This window comes from Pan paniscus, chromosome 18 (assembly GCF_029289425.2).
Source record: "Pan paniscus chromosome 18, NHGRI_mPanPan1-v2.0_pri, whole genome shotgun sequence".
In the NCBI taxonomy this organism is placed as follows: domain Eukaryota; kingdom Metazoa; phylum Chordata; class Mammalia; order Primates; family Hominidae; genus Pan; species Pan paniscus.
Window position 1 is genome coordinate 34,310,704 of NC_073267.2, and position 11,892 is coordinate 34,322,595.

Sequence of the window (11,892 nt, forward strand, 5' to 3'; positions counted from 1 at the left end):
AAAGCCAGGTGGAAGCTACATATTTTATGATCTAAACTCAGAAGTCATATAGCATCCGTTCCACTGTAATCACAAGCCTTCCCAGTTCCAAGGGGAGGGAACATAGACTCCCTCACCTCTTGATACAAGAAGTGTCAAAGTTATATGGTAAGAAGTTGGCCAGGCCATGCTTGTCTCTGTTGTTCATGCCTGTAATCCCAGCACTTTGGGAAGACGAGGCGGATGGATCACCTGAGGTCAGGAGTTTGAAGCCAGCCTGGCCAACATGGTGAAACCCTATCTCTACAAAAATACAAAAATTAGCTGGGCATGGTGGTATGCACCTGTAATCCCAGCTACTTGGGAGGCCGAGGCACGAGAATTGCTTGAAGCTGGGAGGCAGAGGTTGCAGTGAGCCGAGATTGTGCCACTACACTCTGGCCTGGGTTACAGTGCAAGACTCTGTCTCAAAAAAAAAAAAAAAAAAAAAAAAGAGAGAAGTTGGTTGGGCCCAGTGGCTCACGCCTGTAATCCCAACACTTTGGGAAGCTGAGATGGGAGGATCGCTTCAGGCCAGAAGATCCATCGTTACCAGCCTGAGCAACACAAGGAGATCCCGTCCCTACAAAATTTTTTTAAAAATCAGCTGGGTGTGGTGGCAGGCACCTGTGGTCACAGCTACTCGGGATGCTGAGGTAGGAGGATCGCTTGAGTCAGGGAGGTTGTGGCTGCCGTAAGCCATGAACATGCCATTGCATTCTAGCCTGGGTAACAGAGTGAGACACTGTTTCAGAAAAAATAATAAAATAAAATAAAATAAAATAAATAATGTTGTAGGACAGGCGTGGGGCTCACGCTTGTAATTTCAGTGCTTTGGGAGACTGAGGCAGGAGGATTGCTTGAGAACAGGAGTTCGAGGCTGCAGTGAGCTGTGATCGCACCACTGCACTCCAGCCTTGGTGACATGAGCGATATCTTGTCTCAATAAATAAATACATACGGTTCTCTTTTACATCGAGTATATGCAGATTTTTAAAAATACATTGAAAGCGCTTAGAAAGCCGCCTGACCTGTATACAGTATTCTGAAAAGGGGGTCGCGAGGTGCATGTCCAACCTCCGCCGCCGGGGGCAGCAGCGAGTCCAGGCCGAGCCGGGGCCTAGCGAGCGGGGTCAAATGGGGTGAGGCCTGTGCCAGACGTCTCCACCTCGGTGGCAGCCGCAGCCTCCTCCGCCTGCGGCTCCTGTCCACGCCGCGGCCACGTGAGCGCCAGATTCTGGCGCACAGACCACTGCCAGTCCTTTGCTGCTTTGCGCAGCCTGTCCTCCCCGCCAGGAGCACCCTTCCCGCTCCCTTTTACCACGGGCTCCAGCCGTGGCTGCCTCGGGGCTGCCGCCGCCTGACTGTACTCCAGGACGCTGGGAAAGAACGGGTGGGAATGGTGTGGGTGGGGGGCAAAGAGGAAACCCAGAGATGCAGGGCGCCCCTTTCCCGTGGTCTGCCCCCAATTGCTCAGGCAGGCCAGTCACGGTGAGGCGTCCTCCCTCCAAGTTTATATTTATTATTATTTATTATTTATTTTTTTCACCTTCAAGTTTATTATTTATTATTTATTTATTTATTTTTGAGACGGAGTCTCTCTCTGTCGCCCAGGCTGGAGTGCATTGGCACGATCTTGGCTCACTGCAACCTCCGCCTCCCGGGTTCAAGCAATTCTTCTGCCTCAGCCTCCCGAGTAGCAGGGATTACAGGTGCATGCCACCGCATCCGGCTAATTTTTGTATTTTTAGTAAAGACAGAGTTTCGCCATATTGGCCAGGCTGGTCTCGAACTCCTGACCTCAGGTGATCCGCCCGCCTTGGCCTCCCAAAGTGCTGGGATTACAAGCATGAGCCACTGCACCTGGCTAACCTCCAAGTTTAAAGACAGCCGCCAGGCCCAGTGGCTCACTCCTGTAACCCCAACAACTCAGGAGGCTGAGGCCAGGAATTTGAGACCAGCCTGGGCAACATAGCGAGACCCCGGCTCTAACAAAAATAGGCCAGGCACGGTAGGTTACGTCTGTAATCCCAGCACTTTGGGAGGCTGTGGCAAAAGGATTGCCTGAGGGGGAAAAAATCACCCTGGGGGTAGTGGTGCACAATTACAGTCTCGGCTACTTGAGAGGCTGAGGTGGGAGGATCATTTAAGTCGGAGACTGCAGTGAGCTACTATGGAGCGACTGTATTACAGCTTGAGCAACAGAGCGAGACCCCATCTCCAAATAAATAAATAAAGATAGCCTCCAAAGATGTCACTTGCTTCACTTAGCACTTTTTATTGAACATATTTAGGAAATATATAACCATGGTAAAGAAAATTGCAATTAGTACAAATACACACTACACACATATGCACGTGCACACACTGAAACGTGTCCCTTCCAGCGCCTCCTGCCTGGATAATTTTTTTTTTTTTTTTGCAACGGAGTTTTGCTCTTGTTGCCCAGGATGGAGAGCAGTGGCGGGATATCGGCCCACTGCAACCTCCTCCTCCCGGGTTCAAGCGATCCTCCTGCCTCAGCCTCGCGAGTAGCTGGGATTACAGGCGCCAGCCACAACACCCGGCTGATTTTTGTATTTTTAGTACAGACGGGGTTTTGCCAAGTTGGCCAGGCTGGTCTCGAACTCCTGAGATCCGCCCACCCCGTCCTCTCAAAGTGCTGGGATTACAGGCCTGAGCCACCGCGCCTGGCCTAAAGTAATTGTCTTCTTATTGGTTTCTCTGCCTTTGGTCTCACCAAACGCCCCACTCTAAATCACTGCAGACAAGGGGTTCTGTCTAAGGAGGAGAGCCCACCAGTTAAAACCCTTCAGTGGTTCCTAACTACCCTAGGACAAATGCAGACTTATCCTTCGCTCTCTGCTGCCGCCCCTCTTCTTCCCAGATCCCATATGGCTCCAGCCATATCCTCGGACCATCTGGGCTGTTGTCTGTCCTGCCACACACCCTTCCCACCCCGATCCCTTGCAAGTCCTACTCAGGCTGCACCTACACAGCTGTCTCAGTTTCTATCTGAGGCTCCCGCAGCCTCCTCTGAAAGTCCTCATCACAGCCAATGATACTGAAACTGTTTTCTTATGCAGGGCACGGAAAGATCTATTCAACTCACTGCCCAATCTCCTCTCCTGGTGCAGAAAAGACACCCAGTCAGCGACTTGCATTATCTGCAGGCATGAGTGAATAATAATAATGCCTAACCCTTATATAGTGCTAATTCCACGCCTGGCACTGTTCTAGGCACTCATATAAATTCATGTAATCCACACAACCCCAAAACTGATGATATCTCTTCATCTTACCAAGCACTGAGCAGTTAAATAACTTGCTCCAGATATTAAGGGGCCGAGCTGGGGTTTGAAGCCTGGTTACCCATAAATGAACCAAGAACTGGAAGGAGGACAAGACCTCCGAGAAGGAGTCAGGGCGTGATCTGTGCGCTTTACATCTAAGATCTTCCAGCTCCCAGGGAGCCCGTTTCATAGAGCAGGAGATAGAGGCCAGGAGGGACACGGAGAGCCTCGAGAGCCGTGTGGAGGAAGCGGTGCTGTTTGGGGTCCGGGAGCAAGGGCGTGGCCTGGATGCGCGGGCGCCCGGGGCTGCAGGTCCTCAGACCAAACTACAACTCCCAGGACCCAGCGGGCGCTGCCGCCCACGCGACGTCACGGCGGCGGAGGGCGCAGGCGGCTGGGCGCCCGGCGAGTGGACTGTTCGAGCCCTTCCGCTGGGACCCGGGCCCTGGCTCCGGCCCCGCGGTAAGTGGGGCGACCCCGGCCTACTCAGTCCGCGGAGGCCCCGCGGCGCACGTCCGCAGCCTCCATCACAGCGCGGGCGCGCAGACGGGGCTGGCATCTACCATATGGGGGGCATCCGGGCCGAACCAAGTGACCCGCGTGGGGGGTCCCGCTGGGGACTCCGTGCCGCACCCTCCCAAGCCGGCCCCAGGGGCCCAGGGCTGGTGTCGCACGTTCACTGGCCGCGCTCCCAGGGCCCGGGTTTGAAGGCGCTGGGCAGGCAGGGGCAGCCCCGCCCCCTGAGAAGGGTACCCGGGACCCCGGGGCGCTGGGGCGAGGTTTTCGGGCTGGAAGGGTCTGAGGGGCTCCTCCCCCGACAGCCCTCCCACCGCCAGTAGAGCCTCGGGTTGGGTAATAGAAGCCCCCGGGAGGCTAGGTCCTTTGGGCGCGGCCTGTGTGCATCTGGGGAGACGGTGGGAGTGGTGGGGAGAGGTCGCCCGGGTCTGGGGAGACCGATGCACAGGTGGAGAGATGGTGCGGGTTCTGTGGATTCGGATCCTTACAACTTCCTCTTCCCCGCCCCGGTAGATGGGAGCTGCTCTCCGCGGGCTGAGCCTGTCAGCATCCTCGACGCACCCTGGTCCCTGAAGTCGGAGAAGAGCCCCTACCCACCCACACCCCCTTGCCCCATTTTGGGTCGCCTGGGTCCTCAGTCCTAGCGGATCCTCAGTCCTAGCGGCCACCGGGTCTGAAAGGAGCAAGACGATGATCCTGGCGTCGGTGCTGAGGAGCGGTCCCCGGGGCGGGCTTCCGCTCCGGCCCCTCCTGGGGCCCGCACTCGCGCTCCGGGCCCGCTCGACGTCGGCCACCGACACACACCACGTGGAGATGGCTCGGGAGCGCTCCAAGACTGTCACCTCCTTTTACAACCAGTCGGCCATCGACGCGGCAGCGGAGAAGGTGCGCAAGGGGGCAGCCAGCCCAGGGTCCGGGATGTAGGCGGGAGGGAGAGTGTTGGGGGTTCTCTGCTCAAGGCCTCTCTCCCTCTCTAGCCCTCAGTCCGCCTAACGCCCACCATGATGCTCTACGCTGGCCGCTCTCAGGACGGCAGTCACCTTCTGGTAAGATTCACGCCCTCTATTTGCCTCGTGGATCCTGGAGCTCTCCCAGACACTCAGGCTCCAGCCCCGCCTTCCCTTCTCTTTTTCTCCTAGAAAAGTGCTCGGTACCTGCAGCAAGAACTTCCAGTGAGGATTGCTCACCGCATCAAGGGCTTCCGCTGCCTTCCTTTCATCATTGGCTGCAACCCCACCATACTGCACGTGGTAAGGTAGAGAGGACCTTAGGTCAGCGGGCCACCCTGCCCCGGGGGCAAGTGGGGAGTCTGGGGCCCAGAGTGGCAGACGATTGCTTGCCTAAAGGTGTCAGGGCCACACAGGATTCAACCCCAGGCCTTCAGAAGCCAAAGGTGTGTATTCACGGAGCCTGGAAGGGTCGAAGTGGGGGTTTGATCACGTGGCCGACCAGCTGGGTGGTGATCCCCACGGGTAGGTGGGGGTGGCTGTTCTCTGCTCAGTGCCCATGCGGCTTTGTGAATTCCCACACCTCTTCCTTGCAGCATGAGCTATATATCCGTGCCTTCCAGAAGCTGACAGACTTCCCTCCGGTGAGTGCTGGGCCAGAGCAGGGTGAGGGGCTGAGAGGTTGGGCTTGGACCACCCTTCCTCATGACTCTGTGACCTGCAGATCAAGGACCAGGCGGACGAGGCCCAGTACTGCCAGCTGGTGCGACAGCTGCTGGATGACCACAAGGATGTGGTGACCCTCTTGGCAGAGGGCCTGCGTGAGAGCCGGAAGCACATAGAGGTTGGGGCAGCAAAGGAGAGGCCGGGCCTGCTGGGGGTGGGAAGGGCATGGGATTCTGAGACCTCACTCTTTACAGGATGAAAAGCTCGTCCGCTACTTCTTGGACAAGACGCTGACTTCGAGGCTTGGAATCCGCATGTTGGCCACGCATCACCTGGCGCTGCATGAGGACAAGGTGGGGCTCTGGGACCTGAGACCCACCTGGGAACGTTAAGTGAGACAGAGGAGACTGGGCTGGGGATCCAGGTCAAGGGCCTGGGGGCTGAGGCTGTGGGGCTGGTGCTTTGGGGCAGTTCCGAAGTTGCCAGCATCTTGGGGTGGGGCTAGGGGCATGGGTAGTCCTGACCTCCTTTCTCCGGCCAGCCTGACTTTGTCGGCATCATCTGTACTCGTCTCTCACCAAAGAAGATTATTGAGAAGTGGGTGGACTTTGCCAGGTGAGGCAAGAATGGCTCAGGGGGTGGGCAGACATCTGGGGCAGGGAAGGCTTGGGTCTGAGCCCTTGCCCGGGGCATGGTCTGCGGGGAGCAGGGTTTCTCAACCATGGCACTATTGACATTTCCAGCCAGATAATTCTTTGTCATAGGGGCTGCCCCGTGCACGTTAGGAAGTTCAGCAGCATCCCTGGCGCCAGCAGTACTGCCTAGTTGTGACAAACAAAAATGTCTTTGCACATTGCCATATGTTACTTAGGGGGGCAGAATTGTTTCCAGTTGCAAACCACTGGTGGAGGGGCCCCTGACTGAACCCTCGCTCCTATCCGCAGACGCCTGTGTGAGCACAAGTATGGCAATGCGCCCCGTGTCCGCATCAATGGCCATGTGGCTGCCCGGTTCCCCTTCATCCCTATGCCACTGGACTATATCCTGCCGGAGCTGCTCAAGAATGCCATGAGGTGGGGTGGCTTGATGTGCTGACTTGGGGGCGGACAGGAACCGGGGTGCTTGTACCTACTGGTCTTTCCCCTCTGCATAGAGCCACAATGGAGAGTCACCTAGACACTCCCTACAATGTCCCAGATGTGGTCATCACCATCGCCAACAATGATGTCGATCTGATCATCAGGTTTGCCCCGAGTGGGAGTTGAGCTGAGGTGGATGGGATGGGGGTCTAGGCACTGTTTCTGACTTGATTTAGGACCTTGAGCCCCTTCCTGCCCCATTCTGGGACTTGGTCCCTGACCAGACAAACTATTCTCTGAATCCTGAGATGGCCATGAGCTGCTTATTAATGGATCTGGGGCCAGCTGCAGGCCTAGGTATCCTGCCTCTGTCAGCAGCTGAGGAGCTTGAAATTGAGAAACAGTCAGGAGTCGGTCTAGGATGCTGGGCCAAGGATAAATGTCACATCCTGTGAGAAGGTATAAGCAGTCAGTGGCCCTGGCAGGGGTGAGGATGATACAAACAAGGCCCAAGGGTCTAGGTGGACCACATTCCAGCTCTGGGTGGAAGGAACAGGAAGGCAGACTTTGCACTGTCTGCTTGGGGGGTGGTGAGTACCCCATCAAAGCTGAGCCAAGCCCATTGTTGTTGCCATCTTGCTAGGATCTCAGACCGTGGTGGAGGAATCGCTCACAAAGATCTGGACCGGGTCATGGACTACCACTTCACTACTGCTGAGGCCAGCACACAGGACCCCCGGATCAGCCCCCTCTTTGGCCATCTGGACATGCATAGTGGCGCCCAGTCAGGACCCATGCACGGGTGAGACCCTGCCAGGCCAGGATGGAGGGGTGGGGGACCCCAGGAGACTCAAGCCTCTGAAGCCTCCTGTCCTGTCCCCCTGCCCACCCCCAGCTTTGGCTTCGGGTTGCCCACGTCACGGGCCTACGCGGAGTACCTTGGTGGGTCTCTGCAGCTGCAGTCCCTGCAGGGCATTGGCACGGACGTCTACCTGCGGCTCCGCCACATCGATGGCCGGGAGGAAAGCTTCCGGATCTGACCCCACAGCCTTTGGCCTGCTCACCCGACCAGCCTGGGCCGCATTCCCTGCAGGACCTCCCGGGTCAGGCAGGGCGGCCCCCTGCTCCACACACTGCTGCATCTTGGGTCTCAGGGCCCCAGACAGATGGACTTACATGGAGCTGGGCACCGCCCCGCCTCAACAGGGTCCATTGCCTCCTCGCCTCCAGACCTTGGAGTGGGGAAGTGGGCACCCTGAGGCCTCCAGCACCAGTTCCGTCATTCTCGTTCCTGGGGAACCCCCACTCTGACCTGTTGTTATTAAAGTTCACATTTTGAATGCCCTCTCGGGCCCCGTGTGTGGGGAGGGCAGGTGAACTTTTGTTTCTGCCCCCATTCAGGTTCACTGAGCCCTTGGGTTGAACTGGTTCGTGTCCCAGTCTCTTACCTGCCCTGAGAGACTGGCAGGCCATGAGTAGAATGGGTCCCAAGTCTGTTGCATGTTTGATTTGGTGGAAGTGGGATGACTGCAGCACCTTATACAAAGAGCTTTCATTCATCTTGTTGAACAAATGTTTCCGGGTCCCAGATAATATTGAAGGCCCAGACTGACCCAGCTTCGGGCATCAGTTTTGACTCTTCCTTTCCTGGCAGTCACAGTTTCTAGAGGTGAAGGTCACAGACTGGGCAAACTCCTGAGCCAACTGCTTCCCAAGCCTGAGTAGGTTAAAAATACTGTGTCTGCTGCTGCCAAGGAAAAGAACATACAAGGTTGTGCCTTGGCAGGCCCTAGCAGGGACTGGGTGCCCCACTGCAAGGAAAGGTGGGGCCCTGATAGAAAGGACCTAGGATTTGGGCAAAGATATCAGGTAGGCTCAAGGTTAGACCTGAATCAGAACTCCAGATGACATCTTAGGTAGGAACACCCTACCCACCTTGCCAGGGAAGAAGAAAGGCCTAAGGGCGGCCTGGTGGGGCTGGGAGGAGAACTGGAAAGTTCTCTTGCCTTCACATGTGAGCTCCCACAGCAAACTTCCTGAGGCTGGCTCTAGGCCTGTACCATCTCCTACCCTTCACGGGGATGGAGGGGAAGTTGTATGTGGAAGCCAAATGGCAGGGGCTAGGAAACCACAGTGACTTGCTAGACTGAAAAATCCCGCCAGCTGCAAGGCAGGGCGCTGAGGCTGGAGAGGCAGGCAGCAGTCAGAGGCCAGGGCCCTGAAACATGGGATTTATCTTGAGCCATAGGGATCCATGGGTGAGTTTTTATTTATTTAGAAATGGGGTCTTGCTGTGTTGCCCAGGCTGGAATATGGTGGCTGCAGAGTTCACTGCAGCCTTGAACTCCTGGGATCAAGAGATTCTCCCACCTCAGCCTTCTGAGTAGCTTGGACCATCATGCCAGGCTAAATTTTAAAATTTTTTGTAGAAACAGGGTTTCTACAAAACCCTATGTTGCCCCGGGCTGGACTTGAACTCCTGGGCTCAAATGATCCTTCCACCCCAGCCTCCCAAAGTGGTGGGGTTACAGGCATGAGCCACTGCAGCTGGCCCATGAGTGGGTTTTGAGCTGGGAAGGGATGTTTCTGGTTGGAGTCCCTGAGAGGATTCATGTCCACGTGATTTCTTAAGAAAGTGCTCCCAGAACAGAGTAGGGGAAGCAGGAAGGGGAAGGGGAGGAAGCCAAGCAAGGATGTGACCTCAGGCAAAAGCCCAGAACCAGTCAATTATGCCTCAGGGTTGAAGGTAAGAGAGCTAAACCTCAGAGTCACTGATTAATTTCTCCACTTGGCAGTCACTGGTTAAAGTCAGTTGGGAAAGTGAACAGCTCTATTAACCTAAGGATGGTTTTTTAAGAAGAGCCTCAGGTGCTGGTGTGGGCCTTTGAAAGCACATCAAAGGTAATCTGGGCACAGAAACAGCAAGAACTCCCAGAGGATCTGGGTGGAGCACCTACATTGTTTTTTTGTTTGTTTTGTTTCGTTTTGTTTTTTTAAACGGAGTCTCAATCTGTTGCCCAGGCTGGAGTGCAGTGGCTCGATCTTCGCTCACTGCAACCTCCGCCCCACCCCCCCCAACCCCAGGTTCAAGCGATTCTCCTGCCTCAGCCTCCCCAGTAGCTGGGATTACAGGTGCGTGCCACCACGCCCAGCTAATTTTTCTATTTTTAGTAGAGATGGGGTTTCACCACGTTGGCCAGGCTGGTCTCGAACTCCCAACCTCGTGATCCACCCACCTCAGCCTCCCAAAGTGCCAGGATTACAGGCATGAGCCACCATGCCTGTCGGATGTTTCTTGATTTGTAACCTCTGAGAGACCCATCCGCAGGCCCTGAGCATTCCACTCCTCTCAGAATTGTTTCCAAGCCCAATAACCACATTATAAATCAAACAAGATTCAGAGAATAGCCAAAGGGAATGTTTACTGAGTACCTACCCGGTCTGGCACTTTGCAATACACTTGTATATTGCTAAGACGGATAGTTCAACTGTTACATAGTTATATGATTGATAGTTATACATGCTTAACTGCTGGGGATTGGTTCCAGGACCGCCTGTGAATACCAAAATCTGCAGGTGCTCAAGTCCTACAGTTGGCCCTGCCAAACAGCAGATATGAAGTCAGCTCTTCAGATCTGTGGGTTCTGCATCCTTACAATATTTCCTTTCCTTTCCTTTTCTTTTCCTCCCTTCCTCCCTCTTTTTTCTTTTTCTTTTTTGAGATGGAGTCTTGTTGTGTCGGCCAGGTTGGAGTGCAGTGGCGCGATCTCGGCTCACTGCAACCTCCACCTCCTGGGTTCAAGCAGTTCTCCTGCCTCAGCCTCCCAAGTAGCTGGGATTACAGGCACACGCCACCACCCCTGACTGTTTTGTATTTTCAGTAAAGACGGGGTTTCACAATGTGGGCCAAGCTGGTTTTGAACTCCTGACCTCAAGTAATCCACCTGCCTCGGCCTCCCAAAGTGCTGGGATTACAGGTGTGAGCCACCACGCCCAGTCTTTTTTTTTTTTTTTGAGGCAGAGTTTCACTCTTGTTGCCCAGGCTGGAGTGCAATGGCACAATCTCAGCTCACCACAACCTCTGCCTCCCAGGTTCAAGTGGTTCTCCTGGCTTAGCCTCCCGAGTAGCTGGGATTACAGGCATGCGGCCACCACGCCTGGCTAATTTTGTATTTTTAGTAGAGATGGGGTTTCTCCATGTTGATCAGGCTGGTCTCGAACTCCCGACCTCAGGTGATCTGCCTGCCTCGGCCTCCCAAAGTGGTGGGATTACAGGAGTGAGCCACTGCGCCCAGCCTCCTTTTCTTTCCCCCACTTTTTTTTGAGACAGGGTCTCACTCTGTCACCCAAGCTGGAGTGCAGTGGAGGGATTATAGCTCACTCAGCCTCGACCTCCTGGGTTTAAGCGATCCCTCTGCCTCAGCCTCCTGAGTAGGTGGGACTACAGGTGCGGGCCCCCAGGCCCAGCTAATTTTTTTTTTCCCCCAAATTTTTAGTAGAAAGGAGGTCTCTATGCTGCCCAGGCTGGTCTTGAACTCCTGGCCTGAAGCGATCCTCCTGCTTGGATTCCTAAAGTGCGAGATTACAGGTGTGAGCCACCATACCTAAACACTGTATTTTCAACCCGCTCTTCGTTCAATCTTCAAAGGTGGGACATGCGGATATGGAGGGCCGATTGTATATGGTTGGACCATACACATATAAATGGCTTTAACCTTTACTGACTCATAGAACCCTCAGTGCAGTGGCGCGATCTCAGCTCACTGCAAGCTCCACCTCCCGGGTTCACACCATTCTCCTGCCTCAGCCTCCCGAGTAGCTGGGACTACAGGGGCCCGCCACCACGCCCGGCTAATTGTTTTGTATTTTTTTTTAGTAGAGACGGAGTTTCATCGTGTTAGCCAGAGTAGTCTCGATCTTCTGACCTCGTGATCCACCCGCCTAGGCCTCCCAAAGTGCTGGGATTACAGGCGTGAACCACCGCACCCGGCCTTTTTATTTTTTTTGAGATGGAGTCTGGCTCTTGGTCCCCAGGCTGGAGTGCAATGGCGGGATCTTGACTCACTGCAACCTCCACTTCCCGGGTTCAAGCGATTCTTCTGCCTCAGCCTCCCGAGTAGCTGGGCCTACAGGCGCGTGCCACCACGCCCGGCTAAATTTTGTATTTTTAGTAGAGACGGAGTTTCACGGTGTTAGCCAGGATGGTCTCGATCTCCGCCCGCCTCGGCCTCTCAAAGTGCTGAGATTACAGGCGTGAGCCACCACGCCCCGCCCAACTCGTCCTTTCTTTAGACTTTATCCTGTGAGGGTGAATTATGGCCTGTCCCTGGACACACCCGTTCTGCTTTCCCCGCACCAACTGTATCCCAAATA

General features: G+C 55.1%; 1 protein-coding gene across 1 annotated transcript; it reads left to right on the forward strand.

The window, feature by feature from the left end:
- The first annotated feature begins 3,626 nt into the window (after nucleotides 1-3,626).
- On the forward strand, nucleotides 3,627-7,863 carry BCKDK (branched chain keto acid dehydrogenase kinase). Its single transcript, XM_003807489.4, has 12 exons — nucleotides 3,627-3,773; nucleotides 4,341-4,712; nucleotides 4,805-4,873; nucleotides 4,967-5,077; nucleotides 5,371-5,418; nucleotides 5,499-5,618; nucleotides 5,695-5,793; nucleotides 5,982-6,055; nucleotides 6,385-6,513; nucleotides 6,594-6,683; nucleotides 7,163-7,321; nucleotides 7,415-7,863. Exons 2-12 carry the CDS (start codon nucleotides 4,518-4,520, stop codon nucleotides 7,557-7,559), a joined length of 1,239 nt encoding a protein of 412 aa, XP_003807537.1. The 5' UTR covers nucleotides 3,627-3,773; nucleotides 4,341-4,517; the 3' UTR covers nucleotides 7,560-7,863.
- The last annotated feature ends 4,029 nt before the right edge of the window (nucleotides 7,864-11,892 follow it).

What these genes read in the sequence shown, in the direction of transcription:
- BCKDK (XM_003807489.4), top strand. Translation starts at nt 4,518, where the DNA reads ATGATCCTGGCGTCGGTGCTGAGGAGCGGTCCCCGGGGCGGGCTTCCG. An exon ending in AGAGCCGGAAGCACATAGAG is followed by an intron (nt 5,619 to 5,694) that starts GTTGGGGCAGCA and finishes CACTCTTTACAG; the next exon opens with GATGAAAAGCTCGTCCGCTA. An exon ending in CAGTCAGGACCCATGCACGG is followed by an intron (nt 7,322 to 7,414) that starts GTGAGACCCTGC and finishes GCCCACCCCCAG; the next exon opens with CTTTGGCTTCGGGTTGCCCA.